The following is a 24,608-nucleotide window of genomic DNA, read 5'->3' as shown; positions in this document are numbered from 1 at the left end:
TCCTATGTTTGGAGTTGTATTAGTAGTTGTTAGTGTTGATAGAGTTTTTTTTTAATGGTTTGTTTACATTTAGAGTTTGTCCGGAGTTCAATTTCTTGCTGCCATTGGATTGCTTCTATCTTAAAGTGTCATGGGACTTGAAAGCCTCACAACCAAGTGTCCATGAGAAAACATGTCAAGGAACCTTCTATAAGAGAATGAAAAAGAAAGAAATGAAGGTGAATAAGAAGAACGAAATGAAGCATTGCACTTTCGATTCAAGTTGAACGAAAGGAGGCATAGCACTTTCAATTCTCATCTAAAGTAGAACGGAAGGAAGGATCACACTTTCGATTCTCGTCTAATGTATAACAGAAGAAAGCATCACACTTTTGATTAGAGTAGAACGAAAAGAGGTATAGCACTTTCGATTCTAGTAGAACGAAAAGAGGCATATCACTTTCGATTCTAGTAGAACGAAAAGAGGCATAACACTTTCGATTCTCGATGACAGAATGATGAATGAAGAAAGAAGAAGAAGAATAAGAAGACAATATTTTCTTTTGGATGCCATGTTATTTGTTTTGTTTTGTTTGTTTTTCAAGATGATGAAGAAGAAAAAACAGGAAGAATGTTAGAAATATAATATAATAAAATGTAATTAGTTGGTATTGAGTTACTCAAAACTAACTGGGTTTGTTAAAAGTTGGTTAGTCTGTTGGATCAAAGTTGTTAAGCTTGTTTGAGTGGTGTTATATAAGTATCATTTGTAATGGGTTGAAGAACCCTTTTCATTAATACACTCAGTATATTTTCTTTCCTCAACTCCTCCTTCTTATACTCTAGCCATCGGTCGTTCTTCGTATCTTACCGCCGATGGCACCTTTCTCACAGTGTTTACAATTATCATCGTAAACTAAATATATAATTTTTTATTTTTCCTATAACATTGAAACTAGCCACTTTATATCATATAAGGACCATACATGGAAAAGTTTAAAAACTCAACCAAGAGACTTGAAAAAAATATATACGAATAAATATGATTGTATCGATAAACGGACTACAAAAGGGAATTAAGCTATTGAAAGACTACCAAGAACTACATATCAGAGACGAGCATCGTGAGAAACTATCCACAAACTTAAAATCACACATCCAAATTCAATATAAAGGTCCATACCAGGGAAGATCAACAAGATTTCGAATAAGCGACATCTTGATCAGTCGTGGCATCGTCAAATCCAATCCTGAGAAAACATAAATAAAATAATGGAAAAATGACCAAAAAAAATTGAAAAACGTGCCACAAAGGCAAAGATAAACGTGTCACAAAGACATATATAAACGTGCAACACAAGCATAGATAAACGTGCAACATGGGCATAATTATTCTTATTAAAAAAACAAAAAGAAAAGAGAAACGATGGTCGGCAACCAACATCAAAGCTGGTGTCGTCGCGGCTAAAGAAAATCAAAAAAGAAAAAGTTGATATGATCTATGAAAACCAATACAAACTCAAATAAGAAAAAGGGGGAAAGAAAGACAAAGGAGACAGCGACTAAGGAAAAGGTAAGCTCTTTAGGGTTATGTATTTTGACATTTTTTTTATTTTAAGATAAAAATATTTTTAAAATTTAATTAAATATTCATTTTATTTATTATCTTTTTAGAGTTTTTAGATCTTCAATATTTTATTTTAGGGTAAAAAGCTCAAATAAGAAAAAGGGGGAAAGGAAGACAAAGGAGAGAGCGACTAAGGAAAATGTAAGCTCTTTAGGGTTATGTATTTTGCCATTATTTTATTTTAGGGTAAAAAGCTCAAATAAGAAAAAGGGGGAAAGGAAGACAAAGGAGAGAGCGACTAAGGAAAAGGTAAGCTCTTTAGGGTTATGTATTTTGCCATTTTTTTATTTTAAGATAAAAATATTTTTAAAATTTAATTAAATATTCATTTTATTTATTATCTTTTTAGAGTTTTTAGATCTTCAATATTTTATTTTAGGGTAAAAAGCTCTTATTTTGAAGTGTTACAGTTTATTGACTAACGATTTTCATTCAAGGAGGAGCCTTTTTGTCTCAAAATAAAACGTTGGGAGCCAAAATATTCTAAAAAAATTCAACTGACAATTTAATCAAACATTGGATAATTTTTTGTCATTATATATTTTTTCTTTTCTATCTCATGGTGGATCCACCCTTGTATGCCAGCGGGCAAGTTTCCACCATGAAATCTGAATTTTTTTTAAATAATTATTTATTTTACTGATTCCGTTCAGCCTAAAAGTTTATTTGTGTTGATTCTATTAGAAATATATTACTAATACATGTGCATCCATTATAAAAAAAATATTTATTTATATTTATCACTGTTTGCATCACTTTATGTTTTCTCTATAGTCTTGAAAATACGTGAAGACGTGGACTATGATGAGAGAAATTTTAATAAGGTTTATTTTCAGGAGAAACAAATAGAAATATTGGCAACTTCCCTCGCAAATTCTTTACTTTTCATATATGTCATGTTCCTACGTAAATATCTTTCTGCTTTTCCTTCCGATGCTTCTTGCCTTTGTTCTTTACTTCAGCAGATTATTAACCATGAAGTTAATTAGCTTACACTATACGTTGGTTAATAATTAATTATTGCTCCAAGTTATTACACAACCCTAAACTTTCTCTCAAACTCATTTATTGCATTCTAAATGATTCACCGACCAGAGTTATGTAAACAACCGTCTAGTTAATGGTTGATACCACTTGCCTTTTATCATATTTGTCACACTTCGATTTCGAGGTTAAAAGTCTAAGAAATAATTTATAATGGATATGTAAGATTCTTACTTTGATGGTTTAATTTTAAAGAAATTATACTTTAAAACAGCTTCATTAAACTAATTTAGAAGTTTTTTAGACTCAATTAAAGATGAATAATGTTAATAGAGATCTATAATTGTTAATGCAAGTTTTGGACTTAATTAGATATGAATAATGTTTATAGAGGAAAAAAAGATAGAAATGTACAAACGTTAATGCTAAACAAGAGATGATTGGGTCTTAGAGTCATGAAGTTCTAGTGGAAATCAGGTGAGGAAATAAACAATAAAATGTTATGTAATTTTCACTGTCGGTTTTCATTTTTTATGGTTGTAACTGAAAGCAACATTTGTCTTTGAAAAATCAACTAACTAATAAGTCAATCAATGTTGTCAGTCTTGTATATGAATAAGTATTGGAGTTGAGCATTTGATATAGGATAGCTTTAGGAGCATCGTTAAAGTCCTTTTTTTAAAGAGTTACGTTACAGTAGAGATAGACTATGGAAGGTGAAATAAAATAAGAAAATAATTCCTTTTAGAAGTTTATGAGTGTTGTGAAAATAAATAACAACTTATAAAAAATTAGTTATGAGACTATTTCAATCCAATTTGCTCTATTTGTAATTTCCATGATTTGAACCCAGTTTTGGTCCCAAAATGATAAAATTGTTTCTTTAATAAATATTTCCTTTATAATTAATTTAATAATAAAATTATATTTAAATTCTTTTAAATTTTAAAATTTAATTATATGCCTTGGATATATTGAGAGACTGTTTATAGTAGTTGCACGAGCACTTCTAGTTCCTCAAGTTATCGACTTAATGGAATTAAGTGGGCGTCCGGTAGAAGTAGAAATAGAAATGCGGGCGGCCTTATTTTTGGTCTTGATGTACCTAGGTAGGCCAGCTGACCTTTGGGAGCTATGAGACGACGACGCACTTTTTTAAATTAGGTCGATTTGTTAGTCCTCCTTACTTAGGTCAAACCCTACGTTGTCCAGTTAATTTTTTTAAGATAAGATAAAGTTGTAATTGCAAATTGCAAATACATATTACTATTTCTAGACAGAAGTTATAAATGTTTGAAACTGTAATTAATTGTATGTCTTACTAAGATTCATAAGTCGGAATACAATAAAAAAAAATTTAAATTAATTTATCACTTGTTGTGAACTTATAAATTGACATCAATGATTAAAGATAATGTTATTTATTTTAGAGATCTTGAGTTAGAATAACTGTGTGCTCAATGGTTAAGAAAAATTATAACATATATTACATTATAATCATCTCATACTATTCATGAAAAGTAGTATTGGTTGTACATAGAGATGAGTTCACTTATATATTTAAGGACAATTACAATAATATCTCTATCTTTATTTTTTTTCAGTTATATTTCCATTTTACTTAATATATATGAAAAATTTTGTAGCAAATCAATGTGCGTTCTTACCCTAAAATTCAAGTTAGATGAAACCTTTTTAAACTCTGATCGAGTCAAATAATAAATGAAAGAATACGATGAGTTAATCGAATCAATAAAGTAGCCAAGATGGAATGAATCGGTAATTAAAAAATTTGGTGAAAGCAAATAACAAGATAAAAATATTGAACACAAGAATTTAGAATGGTTTGACTTTCTCAACCAAAGTCTACATCTACTACCTTAGCTATTCACACTAAGAATTTTCACAAATTTTCTACTTTGGAGTAACATTTGGGGATAAGTTGTAGCCTTACAACTCCCTAAAAAATTATGACTCAAATTCTTCTGACACTCTCAAAGAGAAAATTACAAATTGCAAACTTAGAAAAACCTCATAAGAAAAATGTTTGCATAATCCTAGAACACTTAAGATATGTTCGTTAAGTTTAAGTGCAATGTCAATCTTCTTCTTATTCTCCATTTATTTCTTTTCTTCATCTTTCTTTACTTGCTATTTTTCTTCCTTCATCATCATCTCATGAGCAAGTAAATATCCAATGAGCTTGGCTAGAGTAAGAGTCTTTAAATTCTTTACTTCAACTATGGCAATTTTCTTGGATTTCCATGATTTAGGAAGACTATATATCATATTTCTAACCAACTTTTTATTTGGGATGAACTCTCTAAATCCTTCGAGACCATTGACTATAATAAAAAAATTGTCGATCATAGTTTTGATGTCTTCATCTGATCTCATCTTGAAGTTTTCATAATTATGATTTAGAAGATTAATTTTACTTTCTCTTACCTCATTTTTTTGTTCATGTGTATCTTCAAGCTTATCACAAACTTCCTTAGTATTGCAACAAGATGACTCTCTCCCATATTCATCGGGGACGAGTGGACAAAATAGAATGTGCATGACTTTAGCATTGATTTGTAACATTTTTCTCTATTCTTCTTTCTACTCCTCTATATTTCTAGTTGGAGTAGTATAACCAATCTTTATTGTGCTATATGCTCTCAAATTGCTTGCTTGAATAAATAGTTTCATCATATTCTTCCAGTAGACATAGTTAGCTCCATTGAAATCTAAGCTTGTTGATAGGTTGAGAATCTTTAACAATGTCAAAATCTAAAGTAAATATCATGGTCGACTTGAAAGATGATTGAACTCTTCTAAGATCTCCTTAAGAGGTGATTAAATAATAAATGAGTTAAGCTCTAATACTAATTTTTGAGTCAATCGAATGAATACAATAGCCAAGAGGGAATGAATTGGAAAAATTAAAAATTTGGTGGAAGCAAATAGAAAGATAAAAAGATTGAACATAAGAATTTGGAGTGGTTTGACTTTCTCAACCAAACTCTACGTTCACTTTCTTAAGAATCCACACTAAGGATTTTCACAAATTCACTAACTTCTAGTAACCTTTAAGGATAAGTTGTAACCTTACAACTATCTCAAAAATTATACCTTAAATTCTTGAGACACTCTCTCAAAGAGAAAAGTACAAATTGCAAACTTAGAAAAACATCACATGGAAAATGTTTGCACAATTCTAGAGCAAATAAAAACACTTGAGAAATAAATAAAATAGAAGAACACACTTGAGAAATAAATAAAAAAGAAGTACAATAGTGTTCTTTGAAAGAAAAATGAATGTTTGAGAATATTGACTTTATTTGATTGCTTTGATTTTCTTTGTGATCTCTTTACTTTACATATGACTTAAATTCTTGCTTTTATACTCCCTCATTTAATTCCAGTAGTTGGATTGTTGTGAGAGTTAATAGAGTCATTGGGATGAATTTTTCCCACAAATAAATGATATACAGACGATTGAAGTAACGATACTCGGGCTTGGAGTATCAATACTACATGCATTAATTTAAAAAATATAATCGTTGGGGAAAGACAAGTATAAGTGTTGATTAAAGGATTATCAGTAATATTGGTATACGTAGTATCAATATTGGATGAGTATCAATACCAAAATAGCTTATTAGAATTTGTCATATTTCAAAACCATAAGGGTGGTATCAGTACTACCAAGTGGGGTATCTATACTTGTTGAGTTAATCGAATGACGAAATTGGCCAAGAGGGGGGTGAATTGGCAATAAAAAATTTTGTGGAAGCTTTTGCAGAAAATTGAAAGTAATTGCACAGCGATTTACAATGGTTCGACTTTCTCAAACAAAGTCTACGTCCACTACCTTAGCTATCCACACTAAGGATTTTCCAACAAATTCACTAATTTGTTCTTTCTTTTGAGGCCAAAGAGATAACCTTACAATTCCCTCAAGAGTATACCCCAACTCTTGAGAACACTCTTTTCTCAAAGAGAGATTACAATTTGCAAACTTACAAGAAAACCTCACAAGGTAAGATGTTTGCACAATTCTAGAACAAAGAAAAGAACACTCAAGATGAATACAATTGAGCACAAAAGTGTTCTTGAAAGCAAAAAATATTGAATGAAAATAGGCTTGAAATGCTCAAACTTGAGGTTTGATGCTTTCTCTTTGATTCTCTCTTGATTCTAGTTGCTTGATGTTTCTTGTTATTGATCAATGGCTTCTAAGCTTGCTTAAATACACCTTGGATCACTTCTGAACGTTGGGGATGATTAGAGAAGATATTATAGCCGTTTTAGTGTGAAAACATTTAATAAAACAGCTTGGAGCGTGGGGGGAATCGGTTCCCCCTTGAAGGGAATCGGTTCCTAAGTGTAAAATTTCAAATATTTCGACCGTTGTACAAGGGGGGAATCGGTACCCCCTTGGGGGGAATCGGTTCCCTCCGAGCATACTGGAATTCTCGGAGCAAAACTGTTTAGGGGGGAATCGGTTCCTCCTATGGGGGGAATCAGTTCCCTCCGAGCATTCTGGAAATCTCGGGGCCAAACCATTCAGGGGGGGAATCGGTTCCTCCTATGGAGGGGAATCGGTTCCCTCTGAGCAATCTGTAATTTTTGGCTTTGAATTGGTTCGAAATACTTTTGTAAAATTATTTTGAAATTGTTTTATGATTAAAACTTAATTTTACACTTAAGTAAGGATTAAAAATGATTTTTGAAATATTTGGAGTAATGTTTTGATATTCGAATAGTTATATCGAATATACTTAGAAAATCATTTGGAAAATCTTAAAATCCATTTAACTTAATTTGTTATATCGAAATATCAAAATGTTTCAACAATCTCCCCCTTTTTGATATAACAAAACATTTTAGTAATTTTAAGATTTTGAAATCAAGTTTTGAAATTATTCCCCCTTACTTTAACACTTCTTCAATTTATTATGTAAAACATTTAACACAACCTATTCTTCTCCCCCTTTTTGTTAAATCAAAAAGACATTGCAAAACAAGGTTTTGAAATCATTTAGCCAATTGATTTATTAATTATAAGCTTAAGCTGCTAAGATCACAATTAAAAGAGAGGTTAGCCATTAGTTTCATAAATCAATATTCATAAATAATGTGATATGGCAAAATTGGTCATATTTGCTAATGATGATGTAAATGATGCAAAAATGAATAAAACACCTAACATATAAGTTCACACCATTAATAAATCCAAAATCCAACAATCCACAAAATCAAACAATCCAAAATATTCAAAAAGTTGAAACAATATTCTTTTTGTTCAAAGTTTTTAAAACTAAGCACATAATCAAGCATCCGGATCGGTAGGAGGAAAACGGGCTCGCATAGCGGCCATCTCGTGTGTGAGTTCATTGATACGAGCGTTGGTTGATTCATTGTTTGCACGCATCTCCCGAAGAATCTCTAATTGTTGAGCTCCCATTGTGGATAAATGAGACTCTATAGAGGAAAAGCGCAAGTCCATGGTAGCGTATCGGAAATCGAATGTCTCCATAAAGGATTGAAAATTTGGAGGCATTTGATGCGTTTGTTGTGCTTGCTCCTCGGGCTGCTCTTCGGGCTGATCAGGCTCATCTTCGGCTTCATCGATATCTTGCATTAATTGCTCAAGCTCGGGATCTTCGTCAGCTTCGGGTGGAGCTTGTGAAGAACTAGCTCCCGGAGTAGAAGATCGAACCCATTCACCGGTTTCTTTGTTCTTTACCCATCCCGCTCTCGTTAAGGAAAGAAGATTGATTTGTTTCTTAAGAGGAAAAACGGCATCTAGACCGACTCTAAGCCCAGCTTTGGAAAACAGATTACTCAAAAAGCAACCGTAAACTAGAGATGAACAGAGTTTCTTGTTAGGAACAAGATTTACGGTTTCAACAATTTCAGCAAAAATAATCTGAGGTAGGTTAATTTTAATATGGTTTTCGAAACAATGTAACCACCAAAGATCCAAAGCTCTAAGAGTAGAATAACGACCTCCGGATGGTCGAAACCACCAAGAAATCATTAGATGAAGAAAACGCTCATGTAGGTCTAAGACACTCGCACTATCTCTTCTTTTATAACGAGAACCTAAAATTTGTTTTTCATTCGAAATACCATCATTATCTAATCCAAATGTATTGGCTATATATGCCGGGTCAATATATAAGAATTGTCCTAGAAGGTAGGAACGAATCCTATGGTTTCGGTTTCATCTTGATTTTTAACACAAACGGCATAAGAGTAGAATATACGAACAAGTTGATGGTAAACGATGGGTTCAAGATCAAATAGTTTATCAAATTTCCATTCTTGTAAAATGGGAAGATATTTAAAATCGATAGCTAACATAGCTTGACGAGAAGGAATATGTTCTTCCCGGATTTTGTAAGAATCGAAATATTGATAATACCAATATCGGTGATTTCTAGACCCAGGATGATTGAAACACGAATTTTGGATAGTCAAGTTAGGATCAGTGGGATTGGGATTAGAAATTGGAATAGAAGGAGGATTTGGAGGAGGATTTGGTTGACGACTAGAACGACTAGATGAAGACCTAGGACGTTTAGGATTTGACATGGTGAAGGAAATCGGAATAGATAGAATAACCTGCAATTTTAAAACAAATGTATGCAATTCAATTAATCCCAAAACTCAATTGAGTCCTCAATATTTCAAGGTTCTCTAAATCAATCCTAATGTGCAAAGTTTTTGAGAAACTTTTGAAAAATATGGTTTTGAGAAACAATATATGTATAGTTTTTATAATAACAACATAATTTAATCAAAACACAATAATTTGAAAAACATTTTTTTATTAATTTCGAAAATTTAAAAGTTTTTGAAAATTCTTGTGTTTTTGATGAAATTAGTTGTAACATCTAGTTTCTATTCACTAAACAATCAATGCCCGATCACTATTTCAACCTAGAACTAATTACAACTAATCCTATGTTCAAAAATAATGAAATAGATAGTTTAGAAAAATTACCTTGAAAGATGAAGATTGAGGAGATTTAGATGTTGTTTGCACGACTTTAATGATTTCAACAGGTTTAGAAGATGATATTTGATTTGAATTCCGATTAATATCGATGATTTGAGGCAAGAATGGAGATTTGAGGGTGTAGGAGATGAAGAACGGCGGAAGAGAGGGAGAGAAGGGTTTTGGGGTTTTGGGGGTGTTCTGCCCGATTTTAACAGAACCCCAGGGGGTATCGATTCCCCTGTGGGGGGGAATCGGTTCCCCTTCAAAGGGGGAATCGGTTCCCTCAAGGGGGGATCGATTCCCTCTGCACCAAAATGCTAAAATCCGATTTTTTAAGCACATAATGCTAAACTAATCTTTTCTAGTGGTATTGGCAACTCATATATCAAAAATTAATTATGTTCAAACAATTAAATTAATCTTTAATCGATTTTTGAACATAAAATTAATTTTCACTAAGAATCACAAACTCCCCCTAACTAATAGCAAGAATGCAATCAAAAATTATTATAGTAAGCATTTTTCAGTATTTATTAGAAGTGCTAAAATTATTTTAAACACTAAGTGAAGATAGGTTGGTCAAACCTAATTCTCTCCTAAGTGTCCAAAATCTTTCCTTGTCTAAGGGTTTTGTAAAGATATCCGCTAATTGGTGCAAAGTATCAACAAATTCTAGAACTACATCTTCCTTAGTGACATGGTCTCTAATGAAGTGATGTCTTATTTCAATGTGTTTAGTTCTAGAGTGTTGGATGGGATTTTTAGTGAGACAAATAGCACTAGTATTGTCACACTTGATAGGAATAGTACCTACTTCAATTCCATAATCAAAAAGTTGTTGTTTCATCCATAAAACTTGTGCACAGCAACTACCAGCTGAAATGTATTCGGCTTCAGTGGTAGATAATGCAACACAATTTTGTTTCTTTGAAAACCAAGAAATCAGCATATTTCCAAGGAATTGGCAAGTACCGGAGGTGCTTTTCCTATCTAATTTGCATCCTCCATAATCCGCATCAGAAAAAGCATGCAAGCTAAAGCTAGAGTCTCTAGGATACCAAAGTCCTAAACTAGGAGTGTCCTTAAGGTATATAAAGATTCTCTTAACAGCTAGTAAATGTGATTCCTTAGGACATGATTGAAATCTAGCACATAAGCAAACACTAAACATAATGTCCGGTCTACTTGCAGTTAGATAAAGCAAAGAGCCAATCATTGACCTATATAATTTAACATCTACACATTTACCTCCTTCATCTAAGTCAAGCTTTGTTGAAGAGCTCATTGGAGTGTTATGAGGTTTCCCATTTTCCAGTCCAAATTTCTTGAGTATATCTTTGACGTACTTAGCTTGACTGATGAAGATGCCATCTTTTCTTTGCTTGATTTGGAGCCCCAAGAAATATGAGAGCTCCCCCATCATGCTCATCTCGAACTCACTTTGCATTAGCTTAGAAAATTCTTCGCAAAGAACATCATTAGTAGAACCAAATATTATATCATCAACATAAATTTGTACTACTAATAAATCTTTACCTTTATGCTTTAAAAATAATGTAGTGTCAACCTTTCTTTTTGAAAACCCTTTTCCAATTAAAAAATTTGACAATCTTTCATACCAAGCTCTAGGAGCTTGTTTTAAACCATAAAGAGCTTTTGTCAATTTAAAAACATAATTCGGAAAAATTGAATCTTCAAAACCTGGAGGTTGTTCCACATACACTTCTTCTTTTATAAAACCATTTAAAAATGCACTTTTAACATCCATTTGATATAATTTAAATTCATGAAAACATGCAAATGCTAATAACATTCTAATTGCTTCCATCCTAGCTACGGGAGCGTATGTTTCATCGTAGTCTATGCCCTCTTCTTGAGTATACCCTTGAGCAACAAGTCTAGCCTTGTTTCTCACTATATTACCACTTTCATCAAGTTTATTTCTAAAAACCCATCTAGTACCTACAGTAGATTTATTACTAGGCCTTTCAACTAATGTCCATACTTTACTTCTCTCAAATTGATTTAATTCTTCTTGCATAGCCATAATCCAATGTTCATCTTTTAATGCTTATTTGATGTTCTTAGGCTCTATGCATGAAATAAATGCAACATAATTACAGATATTTCTAAGAGAAGATCGAGTAGTTACCCCTTTTGATGGATCACCTATAATTTCACCATCTTTGACATAGTTTTACTCTCTTGGAAAAGATACTTCCCTTTCTTCAATGGTTGGATTCTCGAGGGGATCATGAGTTTCCTCATCTTTTGTTTCTTCCTTTGATGATGATTCTCCAACGTCATGTCTAACGTCATTTGCTTGTACAATACCTACATCATCATTAACAGAAGAATCCTTCCTCGGAAGGGGATTATCATCGAAAACAACATGTATAAACTCTTCTACAACTAAAGTTCTTTTATTAAATACACGATAAGCTTTAGAATTTAAGGAATAACCCAGAAAAATTCCTTCATCACTTTTAGCATCAAATTTACCAAGATTTTCTTTACCGTTGTTTAAAACAAAACATTTACATCCAAAAGGATGAAAATATCTAATGTTAGGCTTTTTATTTATGATAATTTCATATGGAGTTTTCTTTAAAATTGGCCTAATCATTACTCGATTTACAACATAACAAGCGGTATTTGTGGCTTCCGCCCAAAAATATTTTGGCAAATTATTTTCACAAAGCATGGTTCTAGCCATTTCTTCTAAAGTTCAATTTTTCCTCTCAACAACTCCATTTTGTTGAGGGGTTCTAGGTGCTGAAAAATTGTGGCTAATACCATTAGAATTACAAAACTCAATAAATCCAAGATTTTCAAATTCAGTTCCATGATCACTTCTAACACTAGTGATAGAGTAACCTTTTTCATTTTGGATTATTTTTGAAGATGTGATGAAATTTTCTAATGCTTCATCTTTAGTACTTAAGAATAGAACCCAAGTGTATCTAGAATAGTCATCTATCAAGACAAATGCATATTGTTTTCCTCCCAAGCTAGTAGTTCTAGTTGGCCCAAAAAGATCTAAATGGATCAATTGTAATACTCTACTAGTTGATACATCATTAATAGATTTAAAAGAAACTCGTTTTTGTTTTCCTTTAGCACAAGCATCACATATTTTATCTTTATCAAATTTAAGCTTAGGCAACCCTCTTACTAAGTCTCCTTGAATTAACCGTTGCAAAACACTCATACTAGCATGTCCTAGTCTCCTATGCCATAACCAACTATCATGTTCATCCTTAGCAACTAGGCACAAATTAGTCATATCAATAGAATCTAAATGCACCATGTAAATGTTTCCTATTCTATGACCAACAAGCATAATCCGATTAGATGCAATGTCAATGACTTTACAACCATTAATTTCAAATAAGACATTGAATCCTTTATCGCATAATTGACTAATACTCAATAGATTATGCTTTAATCCATTCACATATAAAACATTCTTAATTTATATGGAAGAGGTATTACCTATTGTACCAATACCTTCAATGTAACCTTTTGAATTGTCTCCAAAAGTCACTTCTCCTCCATTTTTGGCGTTAAGCTCAATGAATCGGCTTTTGTCTCCGGTCATATGTCTTGAGCATCCACTATCAAGGTACCATGAATTTGAATTTGTTTCCCGTGCCTTGTAGCAATGCTCCTTTCCCTACAAACATAGATTAATTTTTGATTTTTGGTACCCAAATTCTTTTGGGTCCATATTCATTAGTTTCCAAAATCCTAGTCCCCTTAGGTATCCATTTGTGTAGGATATTTTTATCTTTAGTAGTAATGAGTTCTTTAGGAACCCACATACTTCTAATGATTTTTCCATTAGAGGTTCTTTGGGGACCTCTATGATTGTAGTTTCTAAAACTTTTTCTAACAAAGTTGGATTTTGAATTTTCCCCTTTTTCAAAACGCTTTGTTCCAACTTTATCAAAAGAAGTTTTAAGATCATCAATTTTCTTTTGATGATCATCATTGACCTTTGAAAGTAAATTTTGCAATCTAAATTTTTCTTTTCAAACTCTTCTAGTTTGATTTGCAAATCTTTGATTTTACTTTCAAGATCATTGTTGGTTTTGGATATGAGTTTATTTTCATTTTTCAACTTTGAAACATCATTTTTATATTTTAAAAATAATTTCTCATAATCCGAAGCCAACCCATTATATTCCTCTAATAGCTCATCATAAGATAAATCATCAAAATCAGATGAGTTAGAGGTTACCTTAGAATCTTCCCCAAATGCCATTAAGCACAAGTTTGCTACTTCTTGTTCTTCTTCATCGGAACCTTCTTCATCGCTCCATGTAGCCACATGAGCCTTGTGCTTATTCTTTGATTGACCCTTCTTCTTCAATTGTGGGCAATCATATTTGACATGCCCTGGCTTTTTGCATTCATAGAAAATGATCGGGTCCTTCTCTTTTGGTTCATCTTTGAGGCCTTCGTTTCGTTTGAATTTTCTTCCTCGGTAAGGTCTCATCATTTTTCTGAACCGTTTGGCAAACAATGCCATTTCCTCGTCATCATCATCATCATTAGAATCACTCTCATTTTGTGGATTTGAGAGCAACTCCAATATTTTTCTTCTTCTCCTTTTCCTTTGGTGTCTTTTCAACTTTATCAAGGTCCACCTCATCTTCAAGCATCATCTCATGAGTGAGGAGTGAACCGATAAGTTCTTCAAGAGTTAAGGACGATAAGTCCTTAGACTCGATGATTGCCGTCTTCTTTGATTGCCATGATTTTGGGAGGGAGTAGACTAACTTCCTCACAAGCTTTTCATTTGAGATGATCTCTCCATATGATTTGAGACCATTGACAATCGTTGAAAATCTATCCGTCATAGCTTTGATGTCTTCATTTGGTTTCATCCTGAAATTTTCATAGCTATGCGTTAGAATACTAATTTTTGATTTCTTTACCTCATCTGTACCTTCATGTGTGACTTGAAGTTTGTCCCATATTTCTTTGGCGGTTGTACACGATGAAACTCTTCCGTATTCATCTGGTCCAAGAGCACAAAAAATAATATGGATGGCTTTGGAGTTGAGCTGGAACATTCTTGTCTCTCCTTCACTCCACAACCTTGGATGAGTGAGAGGTTTGATGTATCCTTCTTCTACAGCATTCCATGCTCCCATGTCACTTGCTTGAATGAAGTACATCATTCTATTCTTCCAATAGGCATAGTTAGCTCCATTGAAGAAAGGAGGCTTGTTGACGGGCATCGAATCGAGACCGGAGTCGAAGTTCGAAGCGGAGGCCATTGATGACTTTAATAATCGATATAACTCTTCCCGAATCGACTCAAGAGGTGATTAAACCTTCAAATGAGTTAGGCTCTGATACCAATTGTTGAGTTAATCGAATGACGAAATTGGCCAAGAGGGGGGGTGAATTGGCAATAAAAAATTTTGTGGAAGCTTTTGCAGAAAATTGAAAGTAATTGCATAGCGATTACAGTGGTTCGACTTTCTCAAACAAAGTCTACGTCCACTACCTTAGCTATCCACACTAAGGATTTTCCAACAAATTCACTAATTTGTTCTTTCTTTTGAGGCCAAAGAGATAACCTTACAATTCCCTCAAGAGTATACCCCAACTCTTGAGAACACTCTTTTCTCAAAGAGAAGATTACAAATTTGCAAACTTACAAGAAAACCTCACAAGGTAAGATGTTTGCACAATTCTAGAACAAAGAAAAGAACACTCAAAGATGAATACAATTGAGCACAAAAAGTGTTCTTGAAAGCAAAATGAATATTGAATGAAAATAGGCTTGAAATGCTCAAACTTGAGGTTTGATGCTTTCTCTTTGATTCTCTCTTGATTCTAGTTGCTTGATGTTTCTTGTTATTGATCAATGGCTTCTAAGCTTGCTTAAATACACCTTGGATCACTTCTGAACGTTGGGGATGATTAGAGAAGATATTATAGCCGTTTTAGTGTGAAAACATTTAATAAAACAGCTTGGAGCGTGGGGGGAATCGGTTCCCCCTTGAAGGGAATCGGTTCCTAAGTGTAAAATTTCAAATATTTCGACCGTTGTACAAGGGGGAATCGGTACCCCCTTGGGGGGAATCGGTTCCCTCCAAGCATACTGGAATTCTCGGAGCAAAACTGTTTAGGGGGGAATCGGTTCCTCCTATGGGGGGAATCGGTTCCCTCCGAGCATTCTGGAAATCTCGGGGCCAAACCATTCAGGGGGGAATCGGTTCCTCCTATGGAGGGGAATCGGTTCCCTCTGAGCAATCTGTAATTTTTGGCTTTGAATTGGTTCGAAATACTTTGTAAAATTATTTTGAAATTGTTTTATGATTAAAACTTAATTTTACACTTAAGTAAGGATTAAAAATGATTTTTGAAATATTTGGAGTAATGTTTTGATATTCGAATAGTTATATCGAATATACTTAGAAAATCATTTGGAAAATCTTAAAATCCATTTAACTTAATTTGTTATATCGAAATATCAAAATGTTTCAACAATACTACTATTATAAGTAATATTGATACTGAACGAGTATCAATACCAATTTACTTACTGTTTTCACAAAACAAAAGGAGTATCAGTATGATACCCCAACTTTTGGTTAGTGACTAAAATGTAAGTTTTGAAAATTTGGTGGTTAAAGTATAAACTTTGTAAAGGTTTAGGGACCAAAAATGTAATTTTAAAAAGTTATATATTTTAGCATATAAATGAACAGTTTGGCCTAAAACAAGAATTGTTGCGGGAATCAAATTTTTTGTACGAGATTTCTATTAAAAGCTATAAAGCGATAAAGTTCGGTATAGAAACCAAATATTCAGATCGAACCGAAATTTTACAAAAAATTGAAGGATACTAGATAAGAGTTGGAAATATTATTTACATATTTTATATTAGTGAAATTTAGCATGAATCAGTAGAATTAAAGTTAATTTATCAGATTTTGACCGAACAATGGAAAATTAGTTACTAAAATGCAATTTTTAAAAATTTCATGGATAAAGTAGAAAGTCAAAGCCAAATTTGTTCATATTTGACTATGGAATATTTTAATGGAAGAGATTGCAATGGCATATTGTATTTATCAAGTTTTATTAATGGTAATTTTAGAATTTCTCATGAATTGAATTTTAAATTCAATTAGTATTAATACAAGTGTAATAGATGATAATTATTAGAATAATTAAGAAATTATCATCTTCAACCTCTCTTGGCCCTGAGCTCCATTGCTACAAGGTAAGGATTTTTGTTTTGATTTTTGAAGCTACATACTTGATTTTTGGATTAAGCTATTATATAGAGAATTAATCTACATGAAATTCTCTATCATTTGGTATAGATATTACATGGTGAACATGCTTATATGATGAGATTGGAAATTAGGCTTTATGGAGGGTTTATGGATTTTGAAGAATTGATGAAAGTTTATTATGTTTTTGATGTTGGAGATTAATTTCCAAGCATAAGTGATGGTTAAAATTAAGTCTAGATACCTATATAGCATTCGACCATGGCTAGGGTTTGTTGAGATTGGTTGATTTTGATTCAATTTGATGTTGTGATGATTCAAAATGCATGAATTTGATCATAGGAGGTTGAATTCATGCTTGAAATTGAATGAAACCCTTGTCCTATTGTACTAGGTAGGTTTGGTCATAAGGAGAAATTTGGGGGAAATATCGAAACATTTCCTATGGTCTATAATTGATATTAGAAGTGTTCTATGTGTTTTGGAGATCAATTTGAATCAATTTGGAAGCTTGAATTAGAAAAGGGGCTATTTTACAAGTTTTCAGAATCATGGGACATTATTGGGATATTTTATAAGTTTTCATAATTGTGGGACATTATTGTATAAATGTGTTATTTGAGGTGTTCAATGCTGAATTTTAATATCGAAATGCTAAAATTTTAAGTTAGATTAATGATTAAGAGCTTTAAACCTTAAAATTTTGTATATTCAAATGATTGAGTCGAATATTATTTTAAAATTTATTAAAATATTAATTATATTTATATATCAAAATATGTTCAACAAAATAAAATATTTGAACCAAATTTTGATCGACTAAAATTCAATCCAACTTGGACTATCCATAATTGTGCATCTTATTGTCATTGGACGGAGAGTATTATGTCATTTTTTAATGGAGGGATAACATATAGTATTATTCGCATTTATTAAAAAAAATATATTTTAAAATAGAGAAAAGAAATTGAAATATTAAAATATAAACCTAACAATCAACAACCAGATGATCTAGTGGGATGAGGTACTAGGTCCCTTAAGTAAAGTCAAGAGTTTGAATCCTGATGTTTGCGAATGGAACAAACTGAGTTGAGAGGTCACCATCGCATCTGTAATTCCTAATCTAAATTAGTCGATCTATAAATAAGATACAAATAATTAATTCAAAAAAATATAAACCTAACAAATGTTATCCTTTCTCAGATGTTGCTTTCCGATAAATGAATTAGAGAATTGGAAGGAACACCAATAGGAAATAACCGTCTTTTGCTTTGTTTGTGATTAATAAAATATCGGGTTGCAATATATCATAGCCGACGATTTTGACAATGATATGTAACCTTTTTATTTCTTTATCCAAGAGCCACGCTTTCTCTCTTTGCCTTTACATCACTTATTCCTTTTTATTATAAAGAATAATCATAGGTCTAATCATAATTAAAATATCATTTTATAATTTTTAATATTATAGATAACTACTTTTAACACTATTTATTATGTATTTTGTAAAATATAATTTTAAAAATATACTAGTATTAAAAAAACTACTAATAATATGGTAAATGTACAATATCATATAAATGATCGTCTTTGTAAATTTAAAAGTTTAATGTTTTAATTTTAGTAGAAAAAATGTTTTAATTTTAGTAGAAAAATTATTAATCTAAGTAATAATTGTTCAATCAATTTCTTAAGTAAAGTCATACATCTAAAATTTTGATATTATAAACGATATAAATTAAGTTAAGAAATATCTCATAATAAGTCTTTACAGAATCGTTTCAGATTAGTTGATTAAAAGATATAATATTAATAATAAGATAAAAATAATATAACTCTAGAAAAGATTAATGTTAAAATTTGATATTTTTTAAAAGTTATGAATTAAATTTAATTAAAAATAAAACCTAATTTTTAAGAAAAAAACTAAATTACAATTATGCTTCTACATTACTATAATTCAATTACATTGAAAAAAATGTATGGATTCCAAATGATAATATTTTAATAGATTTTATATAACTTTAAATTCAGATTAGTTACTTTAATACAATTATTGTACTTTGTACTGTGTAAGTGATGTATATTCAGATTACATTTGATATAATTTTATTTTAGAGAAAATAATCTCAGTGACCAAAAATCCCAGATAATATACGATTTTGACCAATTTTTTTTTGGATTTGCGAAAATGACCAACAAAAGCGCAATGCGATCTCTAATTCGCATTGCGATCTCCACTATCGTAAATTCGCGATTTTCCAGTTCGCGTTGCGATAGTCTACAGTTGTCGTTGCGATAGTCTACAGTTGTTGTTGCGATAGTCTACAGTTGTCGTTGCGATTTTCCAAATTCGTTGTGATAGTTAAAAAAAAAAAGATTTTGTTTCTTAAGAATTTTCTCTAAAAAGATAGTATCCGCGCGGACATGTCGAAGACACGTATTACCACGACCACGACCACGACCACGACCACGACCCGACCTGACCCGAGACGAGACGAGACGAGAAGAGACGGACGGCGGCGGCGGCGGCGCGTGAGAGTGGTAAAGCGGTCAAAGTTTTGGATTTGTTGAAATCGAGCTCTCCACCGTTCAAAATTGTGAACCGAGCTTTGTAAGTGCCTCAAAATCGCTTAAAATAATTTTAGAAAAATTTTCCGTGATTTTAGGACACTAGAGCACGCCGCACGCGCCCCCACGCGTCGCCCTTGCACGTGGGGAGCTTCGAAATGGCATTAAGCCAGTTTGACCGGTCTGAACCGGCTGACCCGACCCGTTGACGCGACCCGTTGACCATTTATCGCGTTTACCGTTGACCGGCGTTGACTGTCGTTGACTACCTTTGACCAGAACTTTGACCGGCATTGACCGACCATTAAACGACCATTGACTTTTTCTGAGTATACCTATTCTGACATTTTTTGATGTCCCGAATCTGTTTTTGAGGTTCATTTCACCTAATTCGAACCCAAAAAGCCTCCAAATCGTCAGTTAAACCCGTTGACTTTGACTTTGACTTTGACGAAAAAGTCAAACTTTCAAAAAGTCATATTTTATGTTTTTCAACGTTCTAAATCTGATTCTGAAGTCCGTTTTGCAAAATTCTTACCCGAAATCCCAGAATCAAGCTTGTTAACCCAAAAATGCTTAGTATTTTAGCATTTTTTATTATTTATTTGAGATATGGTTAGGGAATTAATTCAATAAGATATAGGTACTCGTGTTTCACCTGAGCGAGGATTAGTTAGGTCCGGAGTTGTCCATTCGTCAGATCAGTCCAAACTACGTACTACGAGAATTACTCGTAGGTTTCCGTAAATTATTTAAATAAAGATTAAGATTATTTATATTAGGATTCCAATATGGAATTTTCCAATTCATAGGATCTAGAGCTGCAGCAGAGCGTGATCGACAGACCAGTAGTAGGCTTCCTTATCTGATTTCTCATACTGTTACAGGTGTGTTTCATGATAGTGCTATTTTACTATTTTAAAAATATTATTTGAATTGTTTCAGATTGGTGATAATTCATAATATTGTTATGACATGATACCTGATTTCTAAATATTGGTTACCCAACATCTGATTACCGTATTTCTGTATATGATTTTGAAGCATGAAACATTTTCATGTTTTAATGGATTAATCACCATTTTCACTCGAATACATACTTGTTCATTACTGTCATTGGGGGGAAATATTGCTGGAGGAATAATACTTGCAGGCTCCTCGGCTTTGTGCTCAAGGCCTTACTGGACGTGAAAGGGTGTATGGTTCTGGGGAACCTACACATTTTGTTTATGACGGATGAGGGTAGTGTTCATATTTTTTTTTAAAAAACTTGTTTGATAAACTGATTTTACTGGAATATTTTATTAGTATGTTTTTATACACTGTATGGAGCACACTGGGCTTTTTAGCTCATTCTGTAAATTTTACCCTTTTTCAGATAACAACAGACCGTAATCTAGCAGATTTGGCATCAGAGAAGATCAACTTCTTTTATTTTTGTATAAACGAACACCTCTACATATTTTCAGTTGTATTTAGTGACATGTAGTTTGGCTATCGTTTTGGATATTTTGTTCCGTATTACCTTTAATGTTTTATAAGTTTATTTTTAATATAAAAATAATCTCTGAATGAGATACGTGACTGTTTAGGTTTGGGTCTAACGTTCAGGTCGGGTCTAGGGGGTTACATTTGGTGGTATCAAAGCTTTCGGTTTTAAACTCTCAGACTGTGGATGAGTCCTAAACTATGGACTTTTAAGAAATTTTGATAAAAAATGTGTCACCTAATTTTATGAATTAAATTTTTTCCAAATTCGTTGCGATAGTCTACAGTTGTTGTTGCGATAGTCTACAGTTGTCGTTGCGATTTTCCAAATTCGTTACGAAAATTCGTTGTGATAGTTAAAAAAAAGATTTTGTTTCTTAAGAATTTTCTCTAAAAAGATAGTATCCGCGCGAACGTATCGAAGACACGTATTACCACGACCACGACCACGACCACGACCCGAGACGAGACGAGACGAGACGAGACGGACGGCGGCGGCGGCGCGCGAGAGTTCCCTTTGTTCTCTATCACTCAACAAGGAAGTGGGAAAGCCAAGCCTTAAATACCATTCTCAATAGTGTTTCCAATACTATGTGGGATTGAGTATTGCCAACACTTGTTTCCAATACAATGTGATTATTCAGGAAACAATTAACAATCATGCACCTTAAAACAACTGAATGAGCAACCAATTGCATTAGTATTATACGATTAAATATGTCATAATTAAAAGTCAATCTATAATCAATCGCGATTATTGCAATTTTAAGCAAAACATTCAAAAATAATATCACTATTTAAGGCTCAATCCCACATAGTATTGGGAACAAGTGTTGGTAATGCTCAAATCCTACATAGTATTGGAAATACTACTGGGAATGATATTTAAGGCTTGACTTTCCCACTTCTTTGTTGAGTGATAGAGAACAAGGGGGACTCTCGCGCGCCGCAGCCGCCGCCGTTTGTCTCGGGTCGGGTCGGGTCGGGTCGTGGTCGTGGTAATACGTGTCTTCGACACGTCTGCGCGGATACTATCTTTTTAGAGAAAATTCTTAAGAAACAAAATCTTTTTTTTAACTATCGCAACGAATTTGGAAAATCGCAACGACAACTGTAGATTTTTGCAACAACAACTGTAGACTATCGTAACGAATTTGGAAAATCGCAACCACATTGTAGACTATCGCAACGCGAAATGAAAAATCGCAACGCGATTTTCAACTTTCGCAACGCGAAATGCAACGCGAATTTGCGATAGTGGATATCGCAATGGGAATTAAAGATCGCATTACGATTTTATTGATCATTTTCGCAAATCCAAAAAAAATTGATCAAAATCATATATTATCTAAAATTTTTGATCACTGAGATTATTTTCTCTTTATTTTATCCCTTCAGCTTATCAATGTGAGTTTCAGCACCGACAGGCCTAAATAATTATTGATTGCCAAAAATGACAGAGAAGTAATTATTAATTCACCGAACTTAATCTCACCTTCCCGTAATTCCTGCTAATTGCCGTTCCCACAAACTTGGTCTTCCTTGACCTGTTGTTTAAATCCAGTCTCAGTAGCCATATTTTCTCATTATCTTTCTTTTTTCATTCAGCTAAAACAGTAAAAACCTTCCTCTCCAAATGAACTTTATCATCCACCCTTGTTCTTCATTTATCATGCCATGTTTTCCACTTGAAGAGACAAGGGATTTTTGCTGCTCAGCAGCCTCATCAGTGATTTCTAAACTATTTTATGCAATTTTCATCTTCATTTTTGCCGTGGGTCAGTTCCCTTTCCCCCCTTCGTTTTACATTTTCGCTTCAGTTCCAAAATTGATCCGAACCTGGCAATTGATATACAGTTGGAGCAACGCTGGGGGCCGTCACCGGAGCTTTTGTCGGGGCAAAAACAAAGATGGGTTTTATGCCTGGAGTCGCAATTGGAGCCATAAAGGGTACTTTTTTGTCCATCAAGTTGTTGAAAATTTCACTCATAATGTGCAGCTCTAATGATTTGGCGTTGGCAACGAGGTATCATCTCCTTCAGCCGGTAAGATTCCCAAATGCCATTATTTTAAAGGATAAAGTCCATAAACGATATTGATTATAAAGTGTTTTTTATTAAGTCCAATATAAATTTTCAAATTATAAAATATTATTTTGTTAAGATAAAAATTTTACAGTTATCTAAAATAGATATTAATCTGATAAAAATCTGACTATATAATCATTTGAATTTTATTTTTTAGATTGATTCTCTGTTTATATTATATTATCTAGTAATTACTTGAAATATTATATCATCAAATTAATACTTAAAGTAACAATCATATTACTATACATCATTAAAATATGATTTTATCATATATTAATAAATAGATTGATATTACACTTAGACAAACATAAAATTTTTAACGAAAAAAAATTATTTTAGAACATAAGGATTGTAAAGTAATAATTTTATAATTTTTAATAGTTATAAATTCAAAAAAAAAATTATAATTAATGAATCATTTAATAATTTTTAATATTCAAGAGTACGAATAAAATAATTTCTTATAATTATTTGCGTTGGAAATCTATGTCTCAAGAGGGTATTTACTTGTTGGTCTTGGGTTTAGATAAACGTACATGAGTCTACTACATTCATCCAAGTCTCCTTGAACGAAGGGTTGTCAAAGGATTCCATGGAAAATATTCCAAAACTGAGAATCACAGAAGAAAATATATGGGATTCATTGAGGAGCAGAATCCCATGTTCGATTTGCCTTGAGGTTTTCATTTTTCGCACTTTTGTTTTTCAATTCATCAATGATTGGTTTCCTTGATGGTGGGGTTTCAAGTTTAGCAGGAATTTTTACAGTGGGAAATTGTTCATAGGTTGCCGCAATGTAACCATATGTTCCACGTTTCGTGTCTTCAAAAGTGGGTGAAAAGCCATAAATCTTGCCCTTTATGTAGGAGAAATTTTTGACCACTCTGGTAGACAAGCTTCCACTAACTAGGAAGTAAGAATTTCTGTACAAAAGGCCGAACTCCCAATATTTTTTTAATATAAATTTATAATTTTGATTCTTTTCAGATAGTATACGATTGTAGTTGGTATTTGATTGTTTAACTGAAAGTAAATTTTGAAAAATATATTTGTAATACCCTAATTTTGTCAGGATAATTACAAGTGAATTTCCAATGAGCAGAAAATTGCACGTTGGAAGGTGGACCATTGGTGCCTTTAATTATTCGAGTCATTAAGCTTCAATCCGAATCTCAGGTGCCATTAATTGTTTGGATAGTTTAAATTTTAATTCCAATTATGGACCATACTTTTGTTTCTTAATGATTTTATTTCCATTACTAGGTCTCTTAAACAAGGTCAGGAGTTCGAATCTTGACGTTTGCAAATGGAACAAACTAGGTTAGGAATGTTACCCTCGTCTCCGCAGTATTTGAACTAGATTAATCGATCAATAGATCGAATAACAGTGATTAAGTCTAAAAAAATTACAAATGTCTCAATGTCCAAAATACCAAGAGTTGATATTACAACCCAGTTTGAACATATCACCAATTACTCAAAAATGACCCAAACAAATAATTACAGGCCCATTTAAATGTAACCCATCAGACCCGTTAACTAAACCACATTCCAAATTGATTTGGGAAACAGCCAAACCCTAGCTAGTGTTCCTATTTCAGCCGTCGCCA

The 24,608-nt window shown here is 32.7% G+C and overlaps 1 protein-coding gene across 2 annotated transcripts; it reads left to right on the top strand.

The window, feature by feature from the left end:
- Window positions 1–22,493: 22,493 nt before the first annotated feature.
- On the top strand, window positions 22,494–23,940 carry LOC120126041 (NEP1-interacting protein-like 1). Of its 2 annotated transcripts, none has more exons than XM_039144339.1 (4): window positions 22,494–22,686; window positions 22,766–22,953; window positions 23,525–23,677; window positions 23,755–23,940. In XM_039144339.1, the coding sequence occupies exons 1-4, from the start codon at window positions 22,545–22,547 to the stop codon at window positions 23,875–23,877; spliced, it is 606 nt and encodes a 201-aa protein (XP_039000270.1). In that variant the 5' UTR covers window positions 22,494–22,544; the 3' UTR covers window positions 23,878–23,940. The 2 variants fall into 2 exon arrangements, with proteins under 2 accessions (XP_039000270.1, XP_039000271.1); XM_039144340.1 differs by having other exon boundaries at window positions 22,497–22,686; window positions 23,585–23,677.
- The last annotated feature ends 668 nt before the right edge of the window (window positions 23,941–24,608 follow it).

Source organism: Hibiscus syriacus, unplaced genomic scaffold (genome assembly GCF_006381635.1).
Source record: "Hibiscus syriacus cultivar Baekdansim isolate YM2019G1 unplaced genomic scaffold, ASM638163v2 tig00110450_pilon, whole genome shotgun sequence".
In the NCBI taxonomy this organism is placed as follows: domain Eukaryota; kingdom Viridiplantae; phylum Streptophyta; class Magnoliopsida; order Malvales; family Malvaceae; genus Hibiscus; species Hibiscus syriacus.
This window is presented reverse-complemented; position numbering and strand designations above follow the sequence as displayed.

Coding starts and splice junctions, on each gene's coding strand:
- LOC120126041 (XM_039144339.1), top strand. CDS start 22,545: ATGAACTTTATCATCCACCCTTGTTCTTCATTTATCATGCCATGTTTT. Junction 22,687..22,765: donor CATCTTCATTTTTGCCGTGG/GTCAGTTCCCTT, acceptor ATTGATATACAG/TTGGAGCAACGCTGGGGGCC. Junction 22,954..23,524: donor GGTATCATCTCCTTCAGCCG/GTAAGATTCCCA, acceptor TCTTGGGTTTAG/ATAAACGTACATGAGTCTAC.